Genomic DNA, 27,045 nt, shown 5'->3' with positions numbered 1-27,045 from the left:
TTATTAAAATTCAGTAACTAACTCTAAAAGGAGACATACTATCAGAATAGAACTGTCTTAAATCTACTGATAAAAGGACTTTGACTGAAATAAGTCTTTGTATTTAGTAGTTGTCAAAATGTCAATAAAAGCAATGTGTAAAAAATATTCCAAAATGTTTTAAAGTAACTTTTTCCTCCTGAATGTTTCATTAGTCGTCAAAGTATGGGCTTATTGACGTCATTCCTCAATGTGATTTCCCTTCTTAGTTTACTTATTTCATTTAAGTGATTACTTTGAAAAATAAGTTTTATCTAATTTTCCCAGTTTTGCTTTTTCTTTGAACACAATGTAATACACCCAATTCTTTAAATCTAGGCATAAGCTCCACCCCAAGCTGCTCAATGTAATTGACAGAGTTGCCCAGAATTTCTAGTTCTACCATTCTCTAACCTTGAGTGGGCCAAGATGGTTATTCACATCTTCTATAGAATTTCCAAAGCTGCTTGTTCCCCAAAATCCCCAGTAATCTGGTCCCTGGTATCATTCTAAGCAATCCCGTTAGTTCAGTGCTGCAGTCATCTTTCTATTTGAGATTATCGTAAAAGTGGTGGCAATAAAACAATTATTTCTAACTACTTTGTTAATATTTTTAAATGTCTTATCTTCATTTCACAGTTGAGGAAAGCAGGACTCAAAGGTGGCTTGTAACTTACCTAAAGACACCAGCAAGTAAGTGGGAGGCCTGAGTTTGAACCGTCAGTTCAGTGTGACTGTAAAACTCATACTCTCTCCACTATCCCAAACTCAAGCTCCCTCTCCACGAGCCTCCATCCTTAATTCTACCTTGTGGAGGCATTCTACAATGTGAAACTTTAATAAGAGATTATACACACTCCTTCAAATAATAAGTAAAATAAGCCACTGAAATTATTAAAGACCAAAACAGAAAAAAACCCATTCGTATAGGTAGACATGGAGAGTTAAAATGTTAAATATACAAAAGTTAACAGATACAAAAAAGTTGAGGAAAACTAGAAAACCAAAGTAAAATGTGTATCAACAATATAAGGGGTCTTTGATGCATCTGATTTAAATATACTTATATTTCAATCATGAGTGAGGTCATTTCCAAAATAATAAGTTGATTAGTTGTTTTAAGTGTGATAGGAGCTAGTTTGTGTTTTCCTTCTACAGATATGGAATAACAATTTTAAACCAAAATGTATCCCAGCTAGGTGAACAAAATTGTTTTAAAAATATACTTTTAAGTAGCTTCATTATAAGAAATTCAACAATAAAAATCATTATGCTATAAATATGCAGTGATACTTACAAGTAATAGTAACCAAGAAGGACCTTATAGCAAATTCACAGATTTGCTTCCATTTAGCATGAAATTTGGATGTGATCACAGGGATAATTATCTCTGCTGGAACATAGAACTGAATTGAATACGTCACAAAGATGCCGAAGGAATAGAGAATTTTCACTGATTGATATAACCTGTTAAAAAATTTCAAAATTTAGTCATTCTTTTATTTCCAGCTTTATTGAGGTATGACTGACCAATAAAATTATAATACATTTAAAGTCCACAACGTGATGATTTGATATATGTATACACTGTGAAAGAATTCCCACAACTGAGTTAATCAACAAACATATCCATCACCTCACATATTTGCCTTTTTTTTCCATTTTGGCGATAACACTTTGATTCTGCTCTCTTGGCAATTTCAATTATATAACACAAATCAACCACAGTCACCATGTTATACATTAGATCCTCAGACCTTATTCATCTTTTAACCGAAAATTTGTACCCTTTTACCAAACTCTCCTCTTCTTCCCCATCCACCAGCCCCTGGCAACCACCAGTCTATTCTCTGTTTATTTGAGTCATTAAAAAGAAAGTTAGATTAAGACAACAACATGCAGGAACCTGGCAGGCATTATGCTAAGTGAAATAAGCCAGAGAAAGACAAATCCTGCATGGTATCACTTAGATGTCAAGATTCTAAACAGTTTCCTAAACTGTCGTCAAGCAAGAAGGAATTCGGTAAGTCTCCTTCTATAATGTATTCATCATACGAGTGAAGGAGGAAGGAAGAAAGCTGAGTAGAAATAGATTTGAGGGAGGGGATATGGGGATATATGTATACATATAGCTGATTCACTTTGTCATACAGCAGAAACTAACATAACGTTGTAAAGCAATTATACGCCAATAAAGATGTTAAAAAAAAAATGAAGTCCCCAAAATACAAAGTGAAAAAATTGTAAAAAAAAAAAAAAAAAAGAGAGAGAAATAGATTTGAAAATACTACAAACAGCATAATTAAGGCAAGAAGGAATGCCTTAGGGCCAGCAACAATACTATCTTAATTTTAAAATGATTCAAGATATATTTCTCAGCTTGATGCTTAAACGTAAATGGTCAAGCTACTGAAATGTACAAAATAACCAAAAGATTGCTTCATATACTCTGATACGTAATTGTGGAGAATTAAATGAATATTCTTATCAGTTTATTATTACAACATTTCTTTTTTTCTAATTATATTTTAACTTACATGTTTTAAAAATATGATTACCAATATATCTAAAAATATATCATTATGTATATAAGTATAATTACTTTTCTATTTATATAAAATTGTATGGGTTAAGAATCTGGTTATTATTAATACCATTCAGTAATAATTATATGTAATTACTATCACTTGGTGTTACACAGAGTAGAAATGGGAAATAGAATGGTTCGGGTCTTTTAGAAGCTGGTATATTTGCTAATCATCCACCAAAGAGTAATATAGAAATGAGCGTTTAAGAGAAGCGCTACAGTCTTTTAAAATCAACTCTTCCACTTTTACTTCTTTTTTGTTTAAGAACCCACTAATTTCTATGTTTGATATCTACATTTTCAAGTACTATTTTTCTCTACTCAACTTTTCTATATCTTATCAACCTTTGTTCTCATTTTGGTTTTAAGCATGTATCTGTGGTAATTGTCCATAGGTACTAAGTTTTAGAAATGAAGAGTTGAAAGAAGAATCTACCCAGTAAACTGTCTCTCAAAAGGATAAAAAAACTTGCTTAAAGTGATAGGAATTTGTTTTGATGATATAGAAGAATATAAAACAACTTTTAAATAACATATGGTACACGTTAAAAGGTATTTTAAAACTCAGTGCCAGGGACTTCCCTGGCGGTCCAGTGGTTAACACTGCCTTCCAATGCAGCAGGTGTAGGTTTGATCCCTGGTTGGAGAACTAAGATCCCACATGCTGTGGAGTGCAGCTAAAAATTTAAAAGAAAGAAGAAAGAAAGAAAGAAAGAAAGGGAAGAAAGGGAAGAAAGGGAAGAAAGGGAAGGAAGGAAGGAAGGAAGGGAGGGAGGAAGGGAGGGAGGAAGGGAGGGAGGAAAGAAAAAAAGAAAGAAAGAAAGAAAGAAAGAAAGAAAGAAAGAAAGAAAGAAAGAAAAAGAAAACAAGTCTTAAAAACAAAACAAAACAAAACTCAGTGCCAAAGTTCTTGAAAGTTAGAGGCTATGTTTTATTGTTCTCTGTATAACCCCCCATGCACTTGGCAGGGGATAGATACTTATTAAATGTTAATTAAATTAATATTAATGATCAAAAATGGGTATGGATAGGTGATTCTTAGAAACTACGTCTAATCATTATCACAAATAAAAATACTTCAAAAATGAAATGACTCTTGCTTGAAAACAAAGTCTGTTATACTGGTAGCAAAGAAATGTAGTATCTTAGTAAAGAGCAGAAATATATTTTTTAAATAATTATTTTGCAGTCAATATATAGAATCAGATTATGGGGGAGAAAACAACTCAATAGTCCAGTGAAAACTTAAGTTTTGAAAACATAGGATTTCAAAAACTGCGATGTTTCTATTCTTTTCCCCACATTGGCTAAGAAATCAATACCTAAACAAAATTCATAGATAAGAATATCTTAATTTTTTTAAAGCTAACCTGGGAAATAGGTGGCTGACTGATTCTCTTTCTCTCAAGGTTGAATACAGAAGCTACCCTTGGAAAGAATCTAGTAAGTCACTTTCCCTCTTGGACCTTTCATGACTGTCAAGAATCTCGAGGGTTAAGATCTGTCAAGAAGTCTTTGTGAGAACTAGCCACAATCCTGTAGCATGTTCACTAGAATGTAAGCACTACGAGGGAGAGATTTTTTTTATCTGTTCACTGCTGTTATCACTAGTGCCTGGGAACACTTCCTAGTACAAAAAACACATACAATAAATATCTGTTAGATGAAAAATGAATTTGATAGACGCCCTACATTTTAAATGTAATAATATTCACTGTGAGGAAGAAAATGACAGACAGAGGAAAGGAGAGGCAGAAGCCGTTTGGGCCAGGATTCCTAGATACAGGCAACTTTAATATTGGAAGATCATGAAGAATTACTGAGGGAGAGGACAGAGGGAATAGTCCAGAATATACAAACCTTCTTTTTCCAGTTTCCCTAAATTTACTGCTCTACTTCTTTGTTTACTGTGCCTCTTGGTGAGTCCATTCTTGCCTAAATATTTTCATCTCAGGGGACAAACTCCTCAGAGTTCAGCTCCCTGATTGTGTGGTAGGGTCAGTTAAGGTGTAGTGTAGCTTGATTACCTGCCACTATTTGTGAGTTTTATTTCCCAGAATACTCAGCCTCCTATAGCTCCTATATGCTGCAAGCATGAGCTCAGACTGAAGGTTTGTTCTGTTTTGCGGGGGAAATGAAGTCCCAGTTCAATATTCTAAATAAATTAAAATACCTACTCCATACCTTCCTGGTTCTTATATGCTTCTTTCCTATTTTTGGTTGAATCTCCCCTATCCATTGTGTGCTTCACGAAGAATGCCACGTGTGAGGCAGCAGACGTCACCTAACTGCTTCTCAGTGTTTGTCTATATGAAAACCTAATATCCTTGATATCTGTTAGTGGAAGTGTGTCTGCTATTTGGGTTACTTTAGTGGAAATCTTGGAAAACCTCTGCTAAAACATCATTCAACTAAGACTAGTAGTAATAAGAGAAATGCTTTTATGCCTAGAATACTATTTAACAAACGTTTACTAAGTGCCTCTTAAATGCTGAGTAATGCGCTAGATTGTGGAGATGCATCGCAAACCCAGAAGACGCAGGGTTCCTGCCCTCAAGGTGCTAATGTTCTAGCTCAGAATTGTGAATTTACTTCATTATCATCTTTAAAATACACCCTTTACTTCAAAAGCTAAATGCAATATATTGAACAATATTATTCGTAACTAGTTTTAAAAAATGATGCCTCACTAAGATTGAGGGTAATAAATAATAATAACTTGGAGCCTCTCTAATCCATACTCGTTTTATTCTGGGGCTGCTTTCTAATTCAATCTTTTCTTGTAGAACTACCCAGTATGAACTCTGAGACTTTAAGTCAATGTGGCATCAAAGGCCCTTTACAGCTTCCCATAGCTAGCAGCTATGAGTTCCCTAGGCTCTTGTGACAGTCATTGGATTTCACACCCAGCCGACAAAGAGTACACTGTATATTCTCTAAATTGCTAGGCCTATGGCCTGAAGCACGGGTGGGTTGCATTTCAAGAAAGGAACATTAGATATAACCCCATGACTGTTCTAGTCCAAACTTCTCAGTTTGGAAGACTATCATTATAACAGACAAGCATCTCCTCTCCAGCATCCCCCAGCCATGGATAGTATTTTAACTGTCCCAGCTGAAGACCATAAAGAAATAAGACTATAGGCCACAGAAGGCATATATACACAATGAGAAGGTGTTACAAGTTCTCTAAAGGAGAGTATCTTGACTTGCTTTCCTGTTTTTTCCAGATTTTTGTTTCTTAGGATACAAGGCTCTCCTCTTCTAAATAAAAAAGCAGGTGTCTAGCTAGGCTTTCTTGAATAGAAACTATGATCTGATAGTCCCTTTTTAATCAAGGCTTGTGACTACTTCCGTTCTAACTGGGGAGCCACAGCAATTAGGGATAAGGCAAGAGGTGGGAAGGGGATGCAGAAAAAGGGAAGGATTAATTAAAGCTACTGCAGGGACAGTATCACTCGCTCAGAATTTAGTTGTGAATACCAAAAGCACTCCCTCCACAGCCTTGCCCACTGCTCCTTCACCATGTTCTTAATTCCCTGCGGACAGGAACATCTCAACTTGACATGCATGCACTCTCACCTTCGCCCTTAAGACTTTCGGTAAATACTTTCGTGAGTAAGAGTAGGGAAGAATTCTGAGATTGTTTCCCCACCTACATTTTATAGTTGACATTAAAAGTACTTGTCAAATTTATTTATAAATTTGTTTTCAGGATTTAGTCTGAATATTATTCCAAGTGGAGAAAAATACCATCCTATTTTCTAGACATTATATTGTCTTTGAAAGAGGAACTAAGCTACCATAATTTTTAGCCTTGATTCTCTTATATTAAGCTACTTAAGTTTCTACTCCACATTAAACTGTTACAAAAAAAAGAAGCACATTTGAAGGAAACAAAATTACATAATCAACTATAAAACAGGTTAATGAAATAAATGCTGAACAACCGTATATCTTGTTTGTCGTCATGTCTCCAGCTTGAAACAAATGTATGACATTAAAACATGTTCCATCTTGAAATACCTTTGTAAATATGTCATAGCTAAAGTAAAACTACAATTAAAAATAAATAAATAAACACACTGCATGTATGCCTCTTGTGCAACCTGGAAACTATTCTAGGTACTTTCCCTCTGTCATAAATAGTTCCCTACATACCTTTGTTCTAACAACATTCTGGACTCCAGTGAAGACTCAGGATTCAAATGATTACTGAATAGCAGTCAAACTCTCATTAGGAAGCCAGCCAAAATATATACTATTTATTTTATTTATTTTTTTAATGGGAAACAATGCTTTATTTTTTCTTAACATCTTTATTGGAGTATAATTGCTTTACAATGGTGTGTTAGTTTCTGCTTTATAACAAAGTGAATCAGCTATACATATACATATATCCCCATGTATGTACACCCCCTTGCATCTCCCTCCCACCCTCCCTATCCCACCCCTCTAGGCGGTCACAAAGCACTGTGCTGATCTCCCTGTGCTATGCGGCTGCTTCCCACTAGCTATCTATTTTACAAAATATATACTATTTAAACTTAAGGTTTCACAGACTTCTACCCAAGCAGCTAAAGGAGTGGTGTGATTTCAATTAAATCAGCATTTATTCTTTGCATTTATCAAAACTAAGGAGTTACCTTCCATTTCATAAATAAGGTAGCAAGTCTGCATTGTAATGACTGCCAATATCTTTTTTAAATCTCCAAAGACCAATCTCTGGAAGAAGAAAAAACCCTGTATATTGCTTCATTTAGCAGAATATGGTTCTAATATTAAAGAAAATATTAAGATGTATATAATATTAATATGAATATTAATACTATTTACTTACAGTTGACCCTTGACCAACATAGAGGTGAGGGGTGCCAGCCCACACAGTTGAAAATTCGCATATAACTTTTGATTCCCCCCAAAATTAACTACTAATAGCCTACTGTTGACTGGAAGCCTTACTGATAAACAGTCAATTAACGCATATTTTGTATGTTATATGTATAGCTACATATATTTTATAGATTTATGACATACCTAACTTTTTAATTTTTTTGATATTTCTAGGCTATGTAGTTTCTGAGTTTTTTCAAATTGTCGCAAATCTCAACAAGTTTTTCAAGGAGGTGGGTCAAAAACATCTTGCTGCAATTTATGTCAAAGAGTGTTCTACCTGTGTTTTCCTCTAAGAGTATTATAGTGTCTGGCCTTACATTAAGGTCTTTAATCCATTTTGAGTTTATTTTTGTGTATGGTGTTAGGGAGTGTTCTAATTTCGTTCTTTTACATGTAGCTGTCCAGTTTTCCCACCTCCTAGAGTAATGCAAATAAAAACAAAAAGAAAACCATAAAGAAGACGAAAAGACAACCCTCAGAATGGGAGAAAATATTTGCAAATGAAGCAACTGACAAAGGATTAATCTCCAAAATATACAAGCTGCTCATGTAGCTCAATACCAAAAAAAGAGACAACCAAATCAAAAAACAGGCAGAAGACCTAAATAGACATTTCTCCAAAGAAGATATACAGTTTGCCAACAAACACATGAAAAGATGCTCCACATCACTAATTATCAGAGAAATGCAAATCAAAACTACAATGAGGTATCACCTCACACTAGTCAGAATGGCCATCATCAAAAAATCTACAAACAATAAATGCTGGAGGGGGTGTGGCGTAGGGAACCCTCTTGCACTGTTGGTGGGAATATAAATTGATACAGCCACTATGGAGAACAGTATGGAGGTTCCTTAAAAAACTAAAAATAGAACTATCATATGATCCAGCAATCTCACTACTGGGCATATACTCAGAGAAAACCATAATTCAAAAAGACGCATGCACCCCAATGTTCACAGCAGCACTATTTACAATAGCCAGGACATGGCAGCAACCTAAATGTCCATCAACAGAGGAATGGATAAAGAAGATGTGATACATATATACAATGGAATATTACTCAGCCATAAAAAGGAATGAAATTGGGTCATTTGTAGAGACGTGGATGGACTTAGAAAGTGTCATACAGAGCGAAGTAAGTCAAAAAGAGAAAAACAAATATCGTATATTAACACATATGTGGAATCTAGAAAAATGGTATAGATGATCTTATTTGCAAAGCAGAAATAGAGACACAGACATAGAGGACAAATGTATGGATACCAAGGGGGAAGGAGGGATGGGAGGAATTGGGAGATTGGGATTGACACATATACACTATTGACACTATGTATAAAATAGACAACTAATGAGAACATACTGTATAGCACAGGGAACTCTACTTAGTGCACTGTGGTGACCTAAATAGGAAGGAAATCCAAAACAGAGGGGATATATGTATATGTACAGCTGATTCATTTTGCTGTACAGTAGAAACTACCATAACATTGTAAAGCAACTATATTCCAATAAAAATTAATTAAAAATTTTTTTCTAATATGTTAATTGAAAAAAATCCACGTATAAGTGGACCCATGCAGTTCAAACCCATGTTGTTTGAGGCTCAACTGTACAATGTGGCCTAATTGTGTTCAGAAAGGACTTGGGGCACCTACAGTATTAAAGGTGACCAGTAAAACAGTGAGGGCCATGAGTGATAGGTTGTATTATTTAATCAGGAACCCAGAGTGTTGTATTTTTGACAGCAAGGATAAGTATTAAATTTTTTTAATAAGGTGAGTGTATATTAAAAGATTCATGTTTTGTATGGACACCAAGGGGGGAAAGCAGCGGGGGGTGGTGGTGGTGGTGTGATGAATTGGGAGATTGGGATTGACATGTGTACACTGATATGTATAAAATGGATAACTAATAAGAACCTGCTGTATAAAAAAATAAATAAAATTAGAAAAATCCAAAAAATAAAAATAAATAAATAAATAAAAGTCATGTTTTACTCTTATATGTTACTCAAATTTGGAACACCCTATAATTCTGAACCTTTTAAAAAAATCCCACAAGAATATGTAAAATCACAGGTGATCTCTTCTGAAGATTATGAAAAAAATTTAGATTACACAAATAAAGAAATCACAGTAAAGATTTTAAATGTTTAAATCATAAAACCAAGAATACACCTTTATCATGAAATATTGGTAAATTATACTACAAAATACACAAACTAGGTTAACAAACTCTTGTCTACCTACCACACATCTTGGGGAAGATTTAAAGTTATGCTGCCTTTGATTTCATCATGGAAACACATATATCCTAAGGTAGCTAATGTTACATACAGAGTTGTAACAATTCCCATGCCAATATTCAATGCTTGGGTGAAGCGTTTTGATTCTTTCATTTGGTTTTCCAGTGGAAGGACCTAAGAAGAGAATGCAAATAATTTAAAACAATCTAATATCCCGTCTTATATGTACACAAATTAATCTTTCTATAGTTTATATGCAAACATAATTGTTGATGTATTTTTCTACGTGTTATATATTTTTTCACACTACAGATTTTTTTATTCTTAAAATAAAAAGATTTGAAATCAGCTCTTAGTAGGCAAAACTATGTTAGGTTTTTTAAAATAAACTTCTTACTCTGGAATAATTTTAGATTTACAGAAAAGATGCAGAGATAAACAGAAGACTCCCATATATTCCTGACCAGTTTCCGCTATTGTTAACATTTCACACTACCTAAGTACCTGTGTTACAACTAAGAACCAATATTGGTACATTACTATTAAACTCCAAACTTTATTTGCATTTCACTAGTTTTCCCACTAACGTCCTTTTTCTGCTCCAGGGTCCCATCCAGGACAGCACATTGCATTTTGCTGTCCTGTCTCCTTAATCTCCTCTGGTCTGTGGCAGTTTCTCAGTCCTTCCTTATTATACATTACCTTGACAGCTTTGAGGAGCATTGGTTAGGTATTTGGTACACTGTCGCTCTATTTGGGTTTGTCTGATGTTTTCTTCGTGACTAGACTGGGAAAATAGGTTTCAGAAAAGGATACCACAGAGGTGCAGTGCCCTTCTCATCACCCATGCTATCAACGTGATTTATCACTGGTGAAGTTAATTTTGATCACTTGGGCAAGACAGTGTTTGCCAGGTTTCTCTGCCTGTAGAGATTTTTCCTCCTGCCTCATCATACTCTATTCATTGGAAGTAAGTCACTACAGATAGAGGGGATTAAATTAGAGCTCCTGGAGGGGGGGTATCTACATAAGTTATTTGAAAATCTGCCCTATGTATTTATTTATTTAATCATTTATTTGTATAAGTATGGATTCATGTATATTTGTTTTATACTTTGAGTATGAATCCCAAACACTTATTTATTTTGTTGCTCATATCGTTCCATCTTTGGTCTCATGAATTCTATCAGGTTGGGTCCTGTGTCCCTTTGACATGCATCCATTCTTTTGTTTTTTGAGCACTTCCATACTTTCTGGCACTACAAGACGCTCCAGACCCACATTGAATTTCCTTGCTTCAGCCCTACAATCAGCTCTTTCTCCAAAGAACTTTGGTTCCTTTGTTGGAGAACTGTATTTAGAACTCAGGATCTGGGCGCTGAGTGTGCTCATTGCTACTGGGTGCCACTGCTTCCAGTTCTCTCAGCAGACAGAGTTAGGAAATATATGTATGTATACTAACCCATGTATATACATGTCTATAACTGTTCCTATATCTATCCATCTGTATCTAATGTCCGTCAATTTAATAAGATGAATATTTTCATTATGGGGAAAAAAAAAAACCTTTAAAGGAAAAAAGGCTAACTGAAAGGTTAATTTTTTAGGCAAATATTTGGAGATTTTGACCATACAATTTGACCATGCAGTAAAAGACACTAAGTAATAATAATAACAAGTATTTACTGAGTGCTTACAATGTGCTAGGTATTTTTCAAAAGCTTTGCATGTAATACATCACATCGTATTTACAATAACCTCATGAGATAATAACTAATTTCATCTCCACTTTTCAGGGGCGTTAGTCAGGTCTACGTGGAAATTTTAAGTGATTAACAGAAACAGAACAGTGAACAATCTGTATGTTCCGGAGATAATCCAGACCTGAAATAAGAAGCTAAAGCCAAGAACGGTGTCAATGCAGCTAGAAAAGGAGGAAGAGAAGGAAATGAACATTTACAGAGGCTCCCTCAAGCAGCATTAAGTGTTTTACACATAATCTCCTTTATGGAATAGATTTGGGGAAATATGAAAAGAAGACTCAACATGTCTTAATTACTGACTGGAATGGGGAAACCAGGGACACAGTGAAAAGAAATACTCCAACATTTCAAGCTTAAGTGACTGGAAGTAAAACTAAAATAAATAGAGAAATGAGAAAGTGAAACTGGTTTTAGATTTAAAAAAAAAAAGGTTATCTGTCAGACTTCGGAGTTGTTGAATTTGAGATGTCAAAGGAACAACACTTAACTGGAAATGTCCAACAGTTAACTAGAGCTTACTAGTTAAAGCAGAAATGAAAATCTACACTTATGTCTGTAACACAGATAAGTGGAGCTGTAAGAATTAGTGAGAATTCTATAAAGGAGAATTCAGAGAGAGCAGAAACCCAAGTAAAATGGCATAAAATTGTCTTTTAGTTCTGTTTTGTCTGCGGTTCATATAAATAGATGTTTATGAGTGGTTTTGCTCCCACACCAAACCATCAGGCTATGAAACATAAGCTGTGGAGTAAACAGCAATATTCAACTTTCCCCAAATCTACATATTCTAGGCTTGAAATGAACTGGAAGCATCTTTAATGGAAATATTTAGGATCTCAGAATTCTCAGGATGTTTTTATCTCTTGGTATTAGCTTTATGATAACATCATTTCTCAAAACAAGTATGATACATATAAATCTAAGAAGAGAATTTATATTTGACTCTTCTTATGCAATAGTAACTTTGTAACAATTTCAATTCATTTAAAATCATCTAGTCTATAAAATATGATGTTTGGGATTTGTCTGAATATAACCCAGACTTGCTAGAGTAGACAGAATACAGATCAAACAAAATTAGCCATAAGTTAATGGTTTTTGAAGCTGGGTGATGCTTACATAGGCGTTCATCACACTATTCTCTAAGTTTTGTATAGGTTTGAAAATTTCCACGATAAAATGTTAAAAAATCATCTATTCAAGTGTTCTCACTTCACAGATTAAGAAAAAGTGATACATCTAAGATAAAAGTCTTGGTAAGTAGAAGTAAACTATAATTCAAGTCTATCGTGCCAAAATGCAAATCGTTTTCTAGGAATAAAAAAATAGAAACAAAAGAAAAACAGGCATTTTTAAATGTAAATAAGTCCTTGTGTTAACTTAAGATTTTAAAACAACAGTAATAAAGACTAAATCCTTACCACTCCTATGCCTTCAAAAGCAAATACAGCAGTACCAAAAAAGAGAGGGTATTTTTTCCAGCCAGCCACTACTGGAAGGTTGTGGGGATCTGGCATATTCTGGAGAAAGAAAAAATAAGATGTCAATAACTTACATCTTTACTTACTTGAAAGAATTTAAAATGGAAGAGCGAAATCATATACTTCTGAGCTTCACAGCAGCAAACGTGTATTATAAATGTGAATAACTCTTTCAATAAAAACTTTAAGCATCCTATGTTAAACGTAGCCAAGCCGTTAGGATTTCACTGCCAAAAGCAATTGTTTCCCTCAAGCCCATACATTCCATCTGAGCTAAATGCTCCTGATTACCTGTTTCCACCTGTAAGTCCCAGGCTGTTCTCACTGGGTATGGCTCCTGCCACAATAGGAAATACATAAGCATATTCAACGTCTGAGCTGAGAGCCATATAGTCAGTTATCAACCACTGCTGACGGTGTCCAATGAAATTCATTCCCCACTCTACTTTCCTTGCTCTTTTGGTCTCTTTGGCTTTCTATCTCAATAACGCTGTGCTGTTCTCTAGAACAGGTCTCCTCGTGGTTTCAGCATCTTACTCTTTGACCTGACAGCTGCCATTACCCTTATTACTTGTGCCTATGCCTTGACTCTGGCTTTGATTTCTTGGTCCTGACTCATAGCATTCTTCTAACTCTCATTATCTGGAAGCTCACAGACTGCGCATCTTGTTCAAGATCCCTGGGTCCACACTGGCCACTTCTTCCAGCTAGCCCAAGTCTCCTCACCAGCCTGTGTTCTCTGCCTTTACCTGACTAGAAGTGGAATTCAAGGCCAATGAAAGAGGATGAACAAAGAAACTGAAGTGTGACAGCACAGGGAAAATTTGGGGAATAGATTTAGAAGATCTGAAGCATAGGTAGAACTGTGTGATATAATGGTGAAACATAAGCTAGGGTCAAAATGAAAAAAATATTAAAATGTTTGGATTATTGGATAATGCTAAACTGTACTTCAAGGCTCACATGGTTCCCTCTACCTAAGGAGCCTCCTTTTCTGCTCCACTAACTCCTACATGTCCAGCCAAGGGGTCACGAACTCCAGAAAGCCTTGTGAGATCTTCCTGCCTGTCCCCTTTCACTCTCACATGCTATAACAAAGAGTCTACAGGCTTTGGAATTAAGATGGGGCAAAAAGGAAACATACATCCATCATAAAAGAATTTGTAATGAATTGCTAATGGAGATTTTAGGACAACTGCTTTGGCAGCAATGTATAAAATGGACTGTATCAGGAAAAAATAGGATTCTCCACCTTTTTTGAGTCACTGAGTCACTGAGTCACTGAGAGATGAAGGCTATACAGCTGCTCAGTAGAAAGATGCATATATACATACAGAAACACTAAATCTTATAAGTAATTTTAAGGGATTTGCAGATCCCCTGAATCCCATCAATAGAATATTTTAAGGAAACTTGGCTAAGGATCTCCAGACTGCCGACAATGAAATGAATTGAGGTTATTGCATACATCAGATAAAGAGGTTACAGCCTAGTGTAGTGGCAGTGAGCTGAAGTGGTGGCAGCAAATAAAGGTTCAGAAATGAAAGAGAATTATAAAATCACGTCTATATTCCCGTCTCTTGTGATTGGTTTAAATCTTAAAGGAATAAACAGAACACTAATGAGTTCTTTGTTTCACGTTAGGTAGTGCACTAAGGCACGATCCTAAATCTCACAGCTCTAATAAGTCAGGTATTACTATCTTCTGAAGCAACATCATACAGCCCAGAAACATACTTACCAGGATTCAAAACCAGATCTGACTACAAAGCCTATGCTTTCAATCTCTATGTCATATATTGCTTATTCAACTAAACAGTGTCCCCGAGAAGGAAACCAGAGTTCCCTGATTATCTCCTGTGTGACACATATGAAGTAGAGTCTTTACTTATCATTACTTTTACCTCCAAAGTGAAAAATATTTACTTGTTAAGAAACATATGACACGGTTAAAAACATGTTATACTTACCCTAACGATGTACTGATAAATTATCACAAGACTCACAGCCATGGAAACGTTGGCAAGGAATGAAAGCACAAATAGATTCTTGAGCTCACGAATGAAGACCAAAAGAATCAGAAATGGAAGGAAGCAAAGCATATATATCCTTAGGTCAATAGTTCTTCTCTCACATGGATCTGATGAATTGGTACTATTCAAAACAAACACTTTACTCTCCAGGAACCCTTCATGAACCTATACAGGATTACCAGGAGAATAAGGAAGAGGGGGGGAAAAAACTTCCATCAACTTATAATAATAAAGGAGAAATATGAAGAAAATTATGATCTATATACACTCTATGATAAATTCATTTACAATAAATAAAATACACAGTTTTAAGATACTCTAGTGTCTTAGAAATATATATATCAAATTTAAGGATAATTAAAATAGGATAATCTTCTTTGCAAAATAACTTTATCATACTGTGAAAAGAAAGTTCACTAGAAAATTATGAGGATGGATTTACTAATTTATTGTGAAGCTTTGTGAATGTGGTGCTCATGATGCCTAGAAAGGCTCAACCTGCTTCTCAGATAATCAGAAGTGGAAGCATGCTTGTCCAAAACGGCCACTGGGTATTCTACTAACATACTTTTTTCAAAGTAAGAAACAATCTCTAAGTACCTCTTAGAAATGTACAGTACTCAAAATTAAATTTAGAAATCAGAGCCTAACTTTAAAGGTATTTTATAAAGCAACTGCTGAATTATCATCACTGTCAATAAATATTTGTTAAAAATCAACTATCTTCATGCATGCTAGACACTAAATAAATTTTTATTAGAGCAAAAAACTTCTACAAGATAAATCAACTTTGCCTCAGAATTTATTCAGCCACGTCTATAAAACTATATTCAACTTTCAAAAGAGATTCAATGATTATAGGCTGCATTTATTAAAAATTGTCCTTGATTCAATTAATCACATAATCCAACTTACAAAAATAGAAATGAAATTATAGAGGACTTTAAAAATAATCTTTAAAACTCACAGCACAGGCAGATCAAACTATAATATAAATTCCAGTGAAAATCTATTTGCCCCAAATACTGTACCCTCCTTTGAACACAATGGAACGCAAAGACTTATCAAGTCTCTGGATACATAAATTCTTAAGAACCAGACCCTATAGTAATAACAGCAAGTATTTTCTGAGTACTTTCTATGTGTCAGGTACTGAACTAAATGTTATACAACATCTCATTTAATCCTCAAAACAACACTCTGAGGTGGGTGGTATTAATATCAATTTATAGCTGAGGAAACTGAGGTTTAGGGAGGGTAAAAAAAAAAAAAACACCCTATATAATATCAAGCCAGTAAGTCCTGGTTCTAGGATTCAAACCCAGGCCTGAGACCCCAGAATCTAGCTTGTGACAGGTACATGTTTACCTGACCAAAATGCTGCAATCCTTAAAGAGGGGCCCTGCCCAAGTAGCCACCTGGCCTCCACCTTGACATCTCTCTCTCTCTCTCCTTAAATACAGTAACAAAAGGCCAAAAAGTCAGAAGTACAGAACAAAATCCTGATATGAATAATAATTTAAGTGTTTAATTTTACACTTATCCACAATAAGCAATGTTTAGTGTCACTACAAATGTACATATCATCTTAAACTGCAGGGAATATATCTACTAGTTTTAAGTTATATTGGCAATTTATAACTCACACAGGACTAACAAACTCTCAGGTTACACCATGTACCATTTAAGAAATGCATAGCTCTCATTTATATTGTAATTGTCCATTAAAACTTTTAATTTTATTTTCTATAATTTGAAATAGAAGCAAATTTGATAATTCACATTACTTGGCTTTTAAGAATGTATTTTATTTGTTGACCCAATTTCCTCTGTAATCAAACTATTTACAGCCAAATACTTCTGTATCAAAGAAGTACGTCCAATAATCAGATTAGATAATGATCAAAGTTAAGCTCTAACAAGGATACCTGGTAAGAGAAAAGCAGTTATATAACCAATTTTAGAAAGGACTGTTTGAGTCTTTAGGTGCTTGGGAATTTGAAATCAATTCTACCACAAATTTCTCATAATAATTAGTATTCTTTGGCAGAAAGATGATTTTAAAAATTCTCAAGATTAAAAAATAAAGTAAAATAAAAATGTAGATACATACCCAGAGCAAGATTCAGGTAAACATTTGAATCCTTTGGTGCCCTCTAGAGACAGAGACTGGCTATCTAATAGGACTTCCTATGATCTCACATGTTTACCAAAATGCAAAACACTGAAATAAATATTATAAAATAAAATTACTAAATTCAGTTGTTTCCATTGAGATCTCAAATTTACTAAATTCTACTATTTATTAACTTTTCAATTCAGTAATTTAATGGTTAAAATTCCAAAGGCAGATTATGTTCTTCAGCAAAGCTAAAAGGTAGAATTAAAGACACAATATGCTACATTTGCATACTGCATATAAAATGCATAATGCATTTTATAAAGGCTTTTGCAAACCTTTTGTCAGCTGAGCCTCACAATAAATTTATGAGGAACATGGGGAGATTCTGCTACCGTTCCCATTTTACAAATAAGGAAACCGAGGCTTGACGAGGGACAAGAGGGTCTTACCCAATGTGTGAGTTAAAACTGAGAGCACGGATTTGAATTCAGATCTTCTGACTCTAAAGTCCATGGTCTTTGGTATCACAACATTTTTTTTCCTCTGAATGTAAAATCCCTTCCCAACTCTTCATACTCATATACACTATTTTGTCTACCTGACATTTTCTTGAGTATCTTAGAGTGAGAACAGAGAGAAGCTACTATAACCACCACAGACTAGAATCACTGGAAGCACCACAGTTCTTTTCCCCCTGTCGATTGTCCACAGTGGCTTAACGGGATCAAGAACAGCCATGTGACAGTTACAAAGCAGGAGATGTACACGTTTGTATGAGAACTAAACTCTTAATTCTTTGATTCGATGAAATACTGAACCTTTAATTTTATGTAGATTAAGGAGGTAAAAATCTTACAAATTTTAACTGTAAAAGTAGTAGCAATTAGTAAGGTTTAATCAAACCATGTGTCTTTTATTGGAGATTGCTATCAAGTGTGAGAACACCTCTGCAGAGAGGGAAAATCTCTGATGATGCTGTTTCAATGACCATCTGTTTGCTCTGCAGAGGTGAGGTGCTCAGCGTTGCGAAATCAGCTTTTCAAGTCTCAAGTCTGACTGAATGTCTTTTTCCATATTGCTCTTCATGCCTCAAAAGATCTTTCATCTATCTACAGCAAGCTTCTCCTTACCTTCCAGAGAGTCACTTTTTCTACCTGGTCTTCTTAGGATATGTGCAAATGAGTTAAATTCTTCCATTCAACTTTGGAAGCATCTGATATCATTTCATAGGAGAAAAGTCACCAATCCTAAGCTTATATTTATTTTATGTACTTAACACAGTCTATGTCACACACATACACATACACACAACTAAAATCAGACAATGTCCTGCCCAGTGATGAACAATTAATATACTGTGTGGCAGCTATGTCAGGCACCTAAGTTTCTGCCCAATTCACATGACCTAGGGGACACTGCTCATGCTCCGTGAGACTAGGTTTCCTCATTCATAAAATGAGCGTAGAATTTATATTACAGAGTAGTTGTAAAAAATTAAAGGATATATATCATAGCTTATAAATATAATATTATAAGGCATTATTAGCATTATTTATAACTTTAAATCAAGCTTGTTGGTAGTTCTCTTAGGAGATGATAGAAAAGATATAGTACTACCATGCTGCACAATCCTAGAAAGGCACCATTTCCACTGTATTCTATGTAAATGACTGCTAAGATGGTATGTCTATCTTGCCAATAAACAGCCTCTTAACTTAGTTAGCAGCCCTAAAAATATGTGACTTGTGGAACTAAATACTTGTAAACTCAAAGGCACATCATCTATAATGAGTCGTGCTGATAAAACCATCAACTCTCTTATTTATAAGAGAAAGACTCAGTGACCCTTTCCAACATTAAAAACCTAAGCTGGTGGCTTTACTGAACTTTGGCCTGCAGACCAAACCCATTCTGCCACCTATTTTTGCAAATAAAATTTTATTGGAATACAGCCATATCTAATGTATTGTTGTCTATGGCTGAGTTGAGACAGAGATCATATGGCCTGCAAACCAGAAAATACTTATTATGGCCCTTTATAAAAAATGCTGCCAAATCTTGGTCTAAATATAAAATGAAGCAGTTTATAACTTAGAAAAATGAGTCAAATACATACTTAGATATATAGATTCTGTAGAACACATATTCTGCATTAAAATACTTATGAGAAGTTCTACATATTACTATATATAATGCCTACTACTGCACCATGCACTTGTGTATACTAATAAATGTTATTGATTAAAATAAAGAAGAGCAGAGGGTGAAGTAGGAATAATAGGCCAACTACCAGTTAAAGCACATAAAGAAATGTGCTTTGGCATTATTCTGATAGGGGAGCTTTTTTATTTCAGTGCTTTGCATGTTTGTTCAAACTGACAGTCTCTACCAAGACTGCAAACCACTCTTAAAACAAACCTTTATAATATGGAGAGAACTACAGAACACTGTACATTTCTGGACACAGTATCTTTTTAGACAATGGCAATAATTATGAGATTTTAATAATGCCTACTTTTTAACTTCACTTTTTAGGCTGCTGGCTAATGCCTTATATACTTTTTTTAATAAAATATCAATGTAAAAAATATGCTACCAAAACATCCGTGTATCTGCTTTTGAGGTCTAAATTCCAAATAGCCAAGAATCAGTAAATTATGCCTGTTTTGATCTGAAAGAACAAGCATTATTGATATAATAGCAAGAAACGTAAAATTCAATTATAGCAAAATCCAACTTGCAAAAACAAAACGACTAAAGGAAAATCTAGAAAGATACATGATTTATGAAGGAAACGCATTTTCATATTCAACCACAGCTTACTCAGAGGAAATATGATGCCATAACCATGGCATCAGAAGAAAATGATTTCAAAAACTGGAGAAAAATACTTACTTGTTTCACATTTTCAGCTAAGAAGACAATATAAACACTACAGAATCCCAGCTGTGTTATCACCAGAAAAAAATCAACCACACTCCTGAAAAGAGATACCCACAAATAAGTATTAATAAGAGCTGCTAAGATGTCGATGTATTTTTTCTCTTTTTAACTATTTTAAAACATTTCATAATAGTATTTATTCTTTTTACTTCATTACAATAAGAAATAGGCTTAAAGCATTTATTTTCTACAAAGAGCATGTATTTATGATCTGTTTATCACTAGAATTATTATTAAGCAAAAATATGTTACATAAGTTAAAAGCCCATATTTTCCCATCATTTCCTTCTGAAATTCAACAGTTTAAGAGTATCTGTCTAGGGCTTCCCTGGTGGCGCAGTGGTTGAGAGTCCGCCTGCCGATGCAGGGGACACGGGTTCGTGACCTGGTCCGGGAAGATCCCACATGCCGCGGAGCGGCTGGGCCCATGAGCCATGGCCGCTGAGCCTGCACGTCTGGAGCCTGTGCTCCGCAACGGGAGAGGCCACAGCAGGGAGAGGCCCACGTACCGCAAAAAAGAAAAAAAAAAAAAGAGTATCTGTCTATAAAATGATTTCATGAAAACATTTCATCAATTACTTTAAGCCCATCTCTCCTACTTCTCAAGATCTTTTTCAGATCAACCCAGTGTATTTCCCAGCAAACAGGATGAACATAGTCCCTACTATCCAAATCACTAATAAGAACAGGAATGGGAGAGGACTGGGGGCATGGCCCTAAGTCATTCCACCAGAGACCTCTCCAGGAGCTTAGCTCTGTTCATATTCTTTTAGATACTCTAAAAGATTCCAGCTACATAAAATAGCATATGGGAGTAGGAAAGGGGAATCACCGGTCAAATGAGCTTTATTTGGGTATTATTATAATCAAAAGTCGGCCTACATGTTATTAGTATACAGCCCATACGTTTCCCTATTGTTCTGGGAACAATTAGTGACACAAGAGCTTGCACTTACTAATTCGTTATAGTCTCTTGTTTGACCATTAATGTCAAGCTGTCAAGCAACCTAGTCTAAAAAATCTACAGACCCTCCTCCTCCCAATTGAAACTTGAAGGGCCTGTGCCCATCTTCATTCTTGCCATAACTCTTTAGTTCTCTATGGTTCTTCAGGGATCTCATTTAGTTAGTAATCTTGGTACCTTGAAATGAATTCAAGTTTCCTCTCACTGATGAATTACATACAAGGTATTCCCTTAAGATCTCTTCATCCACCTTTGATTTTAGTATCCTTACCAACAATCATTCCAGCCACTTCTATCTGAAACCCATTCTTTTTGATAGAAAAAAATAGACAAAGTTGCCTATAGACTGGAGGCGAAGAAGGAAGAAGACAGCGTTCTGGGGGCAAATCCCTAGGGCATTAGGCTCTGTTTTCTTCCTTCTCCTACACAGCATATCAGGCTGTGAACTCTGAGCAGCTCATAAACACATCTAACGTCCTGAAAATCCCCAGAAAGACCATATTGAACCATAAACTACTCTACTAACACTGGTCTTTTCCTTCTTTTAATTTCCACCGCATGTATCATTTGTACCATAGCCAGCATGTTGTGAATTGCCTGTGCTTATTTTCCAGTCCTGTATTTACCTGATTTTGATTAGCCGTGTCTACCAATAATAAAGTTACATTTAAACAATACAAAAATAAAAACAAGATTATGCTAAAATACATACTTTGGATGTCTTAAGAACATGTAGCTAAACACCACAATTTTATTTGAAATAGAGATAGCAACATTTCTCTTGCTCTTTTTCCTTTACTTAATTATTGATCATGATTATACCAGAGGTTAGCTAGGTGCTTTATAAATATCATTTTATTTAGACTACCATAATAATACTTCACAGGATTACTCATTTGATAGTGAAAAACTAAAACAAAATAAAAATACTTTGACCCAGGTCATAAATTTGTAAGATGGTAGAGTTGAGATTTGAATCCAAGTCTGTCTAACTCTAAATATTGTTTCCTCCCAACTTTATCACTCTTTTGTTAATGTATCTTGCCAGGTTAAAATACTTAAAATTAATGTAAGTTTAAATATTATTAATACTTAAAATAATTACTAATAATATAGCAAGTACTTACCGTCCCCATGCTGCTTGCTTCTGCAGACAACTCCAAGGACTTACTTCCATAGCAAAACTCACAGTGTCACTATACCCTAATGTTGACCTTTTAAACCTGAAATTTAATGACATACATGCATATGAAAAAGAAAAATTTTTAATTGGTCCATAAATCCATTTCTTGAAAAGAACATCAGATAAATGGGCTATACACTGACAGAGGAGTTTTTGAAATTTTGAGATCTGCATACTTCTAAAGTTATCTCATGAAATTAAAAATTTTTATATACCCTTCTTACCGGTATATTAGTTTTTATCCACTGTTAAAGTTTATGTATTTGTTGAATTCATATAACGTAGTATTTGTGTTTCACTGATTTAAATGTTTCAATTATCTAAAAACATCAACTACACTGTTCATGCTTAAATTATTCCATTCTTAGAACGGCATTATTTAATACATCTGTACAGGGCTTTATAATATATTGTTACACAAACTACCCTATTTAATCATCAAAATAGCCATGTTGTCTCTCCTATTTTTTTAAAGTATATATTGTTATTTAAAGATCATAAATGACGTGCCCGAAGTTTTAAGAACATTTAACAACAACAAAAAAGAGTTAAGATAAGAATGTTAGTTTATCAGAATAGACAATATTCGTTTTTTAAAAAAGTTGGTTCACTATCCAATAGAATCATTTTATGATGCAAAAATAAAGAAAACAAAATATTGTTTCATTGACTATCTACCAACCCACATATCAGCAAAGAGCAGCAAAGGCATTACACCCAAAATGAAATTACTAACAAATTAAAGACCATTATTCTTTAACTGAAAGTAGCCCTGCTGCCTCCACTTTCCCCATATAACTTCCCTGAGTTTTTTCACTTACACTAAATAAAAGAAACCATTCTATTTCACTTCTTTTAAAAGAAGTATATATATTCTGACTAGATTGCAATCATATGAAATCCTACGTTTTCCCATATTCATTATCCTAGACTTGTCTATGTAACAGATTATAGGAAATACAACTTCTAGTTGCAAAGCACAGTAGAAATATAAGACTATCTGATACTTTAAATAAATATATAGATTTAAAATAAATTAAACAGACTTGACAAATCCACATTTACCTCTGACATAGAAAGTGACTGCAACGTACCAAAATGTGCATACAGTGAACAGAAATAATTCCTATAAACACAAGGCTGATTGGTCCAAGCTGTGAGGGAAACATTTTATAATATTTAAATATTTCAGTTTAATAAAAATCAAGTTACCTTATAAACAATGAGACAACAGACTACTAATTTGCAGTGAGTAAATATTTGTTAGACAAAATGATTAAAGAGTCATTTGCATAAGGGAAATTAGTGAACCTGATACAGAAAGAATTTAGTAATATTTAAGACAACCACATATGATTCCATCTTATCGACTTGGCTATCCAAAGCTATGAATGTAGAGTATAGGTATGCAACAAAGTAGAATAGAATACAACATCATACTTAACATCGGATGGCAAATGTGTGACTATCAGTGTCTCACCATTATAGGTATATGCAACTATGAATCATTATCTAAATGACTAAAAAGCACTGTATCATCTGGCATTGTGGGCAATCTACTTCTTCCATAGATTGCTTGTTGAGAATTACGTGTGAGAAACTGTGCCTAGAAAATAATTATTTGAAAAAGTGGTACATAAAAATTTTCAAGTACTTATTTACTAAAATTAAAATGATGCCTGATTATTAAGAGACAGACAAAATGTTGCCAAAGTTTATTTTTATAATCAGAAATTTTAAAGTTTCTCTAAATTAGGGTGGACAAAGTCCAATGCAGAGAAAGATGATAGTTACAACTGTTGTTAAGAAAACTGGTCAGTTAAAAAAAGTTAAATATAATTTCACTACTTCATAAGTGAATTCTCCCCTATCAGGATTCTCTATAATTACAATAATTGGTTCTAAAAAAACTTTGAATATTTGTTTTCAAAAGATATTGTTATTCCTAGGGGCTTCCCTGGTGGCGCAGTGGTTGAGAGTCCACCTGCCAATGCAGGGGACTTGGGTTCGTGCCCCGGTCCGAGAAGATCTCACATGCCGCAGAGCGGCTGGGCCCATAAGCCATGGCCGCTGAGCCTGCACGTCCGGAGCCTGTGCTCCGCAATGGGAGAGGCCACAGCAGTGAGAGGCCCACGTACCGCAAAAAAACAAAAACAAACAACAAAAAAAGATATTATTATTCCTTTTCTTAACTATTATTCTTTAAGTCTGAAAACTACATATTTTATTTGGAATCTAAAAAACTATAAAATTTCACCAATACAAATACTCTATAAATGTTTGTTGATATGAACATATTACTTAAATTCCTGAAAATCCAAAAGAATAATAAGATATAACCATACCTGGAAAAATCAAATAGTGATTTAGGATCTTTCTGTCTAATATTATAAATAAGTAATTAAGTAGAAATGAAAAGAGTAATTAACTCTCATTTTTAGATATTATTATCACAGTTCACATAATTTTATCAGCAACAGCTAAATGATTATCTAGTTGTCACCTGACCAGGTTATATTTGACTAGGTCAGATGTTAACTTGTAATTTTTGCTGTAAATTAAGACTGATAACTGTATTTTAACTAGAGATTACAAAGATGAGTCTTACCACTATGCCTGCATTTTTTATTGCCAGTGGAAGTCCTAAAAGACCAGTTCCAATATTTCCCTTAAGAAGATGCATAAGAGTTTGTACAAATCTGAAAAGTAAAAGTTGTAAGATTTAAACATTTTAGAACAAAAGCTATTAAAATCACATGACCATGGTTTTAGCATTAGACGGGAACTAAAAATTAATCTAGGCAAGGAATCAAATTAACATTTCCATTCAACCAGAAGTTGAATGAGCCAAAAGTTATATTTGGTTCAAGTCCTATCTTTGCTACTTAAAAGTGGAATACAGAGGGTTACTATGGAGATTAAATGAGTTATTTAAGTGAAAGTATTTTTGTATTTATTAAAGTAATAAAGAAAAGGTAATTTTCTCATAAGATTCTTTGCTGCTATGATATTCAGAACAATGTTGAAGACTATATACAGCTAAGCTGGTAAAACAGCAATTTGTTGCACTATCTATGTAATCATGATATTAAACATAGCTGATCTATGATTATCAACCTCAGAGGAAGTTAATTAAAAGAAAAAACATACAATTTCTAAAACTATGTGTATCATCAGGTAAGATAAATACTAATTAACTTTCAGACAACATGAACTCCCAAGGGATTTCACCTAAGAAAAGTTTCCAAGAGGCATTTGAAGGAGGTCTCTTGACCAAGAAAAAACAAATTAAACTAGGAAGAACAGCACAAATTTTTAACTTATGAAACAAAAATGCTTGCCTAAAATTTTTTTACTTTATTCTTTTTTGATCAATTAAAATGTTACTTTGCTTAACTGTTAAATCACTATTAGAATAATACCTTATTCAAATCTATCCATGATGACAAAATAACAAAAAAAGTTTAAAAAATGTTCCACTGCTTCCCTGGGACCATGACTTTGTTTCATACCGTTCACTCAACATAAAGAAGTGTTTACTACCTACTTCCCACGGTCTAACTCCTAACCATTTCAGAAGCCCCTTCTCTTAAAATTTCTCTTCCTCTCAATCTGATCTCCCTTCTTTCAAGATCCATAGCATTTGATACATATCATCATTTTAGTAATTCCTACACACGGCTCTGTAATTTAGATGTGTTTCTTCTTTGCCAAATAGACTATAAACGCCTTGAGGGTGAGAACCGTATCTTATTCATCTTTGTGTCTTCTGTAGTATCTACTTAAGGGCCTGGTCCATAGCAGATGATTACAAAATATACACCGAGTGAAAAGAGAAAATGACATTTAACCTTAACACTTACGAAATGCCCTCTTGACCATCAAGCTGGTAGCGCTTCTGGACAGGCAGGAGCTCTTGCTCGTGTTCTTCATCTGATGTCCCATCAAAGTTTTGCTCATTTATTAAGGGTCTCATTATATCCATATCTTTAAAAAGAAAAAGTGCTTCACTACCATTTTAAAACTTGGCTTAAAGCTGGTATAAATAACAGTTTTAATAGGACATGCCATTTGTACGCATCTTTACTATTTCCACCCTAAGTTAATTCACATTAATACTTTTGAGTCCTACCGTATTTAGAAAGAAACAACTAGACTCATTTGCTGCATATTTGGCTTGGACTAAGCAGTGCAAAGTGAAAAGCATAAGTATTCAATGCAAAATGTTTTCTGTTTTGTCTACCTGAGGTTTATAGTAAATGATGATAGAATTACGGGGTGGAAAATGTGAAGAAATAATAAAATGAACTTCCATCTCTTGTTAGCTTCAAATCATACTGAGTACATAAATGGTAATCATATTTTTATTTATTTTTATTCTTAAAAATTAAAAAAACTTTTTAACTGAAGTAGAGTTGTATAATATTATATGTTACAGGTGTATGTATAGTGGTTCACAATTTTTAAAGGTTATACTCCATTTATAGCTATAAAATATTGGCTATATTCCCCATGTTGTACAATATATCCTTGTAGCTTATTTTATATCTAATAATTTGTACCTCATAATCCCCTACCCCTATATTGCCCCTCCCCCCTTCCTTCTCCCCACTGGCATCCACTAGTTTGTTCTCCATACCCGTGAGTCTGCTTTTTTGTTATACTCACTAGTTTGTTGTATGTTTTAGATTCCACATAAGTGATATCATACAGTATTTGTCTGTCTGACATAATACCTTCCAAGTCCATACGTGTTGTTGCATATGGCAAAATTTCATTCTTTTTTATGGCTGAGTAGTATCCCAT

The 27,045-nt window shown here is 34.3% G+C and overlaps 1 protein-coding gene across 1 annotated transcript in view; it reads right to left on the bottom strand.

Annotated features, from left to right (window-relative positions):
- The window catches only part of SLC36A4 (solute carrier family 36 member 4), a 43,998-nt gene that overhangs the window by 6,992 nt on the left and 9,961 nt on the right, over positions 1–27,045 (bottom strand). Inside the window, exons 2-10 of the mRNA XM_082844847.1 lie at positions 26,103–26,226; positions 24,848–24,938; positions 23,305–23,393; positions 22,184–22,279; positions 20,045–20,129; positions 14,965–15,192; positions 12,935–13,033; positions 9,755–9,924; positions 1,316–1,485 (exon numbers count right to left, since the gene is read on the bottom strand). Coding sequence (XP_082700973.1) covers positions 1,316–1,485; positions 9,755–9,924; positions 12,935–13,033; positions 14,965–15,192; positions 20,045–20,129; positions 22,184–22,279; positions 23,305–23,393; positions 24,848–24,938; positions 26,103–26,226 — 1,152 coding nt within the window. The remainder of the gene's footprint in view (positions 1–1,315; positions 1,486–9,754; positions 9,925–12,934; positions 13,034–14,964; positions 15,193–20,044; positions 20,130–22,183; positions 22,280–23,304; positions 23,394–24,847; positions 24,939–26,102; positions 26,227–27,045) is intronic.

The sequence above is a fragment of the Leucopleurus acutus genome (assembly GCF_964270905.1).
Source record: "Leucopleurus acutus genome assembly, chromosome: 8".
Lineage (NCBI taxonomy): Eukaryota > Metazoa > Chordata > Mammalia > Artiodactyla > Delphinidae > Leucopleurus > Leucopleurus acutus.
This window is presented reverse-complemented; position numbering and strand designations above follow the sequence as displayed.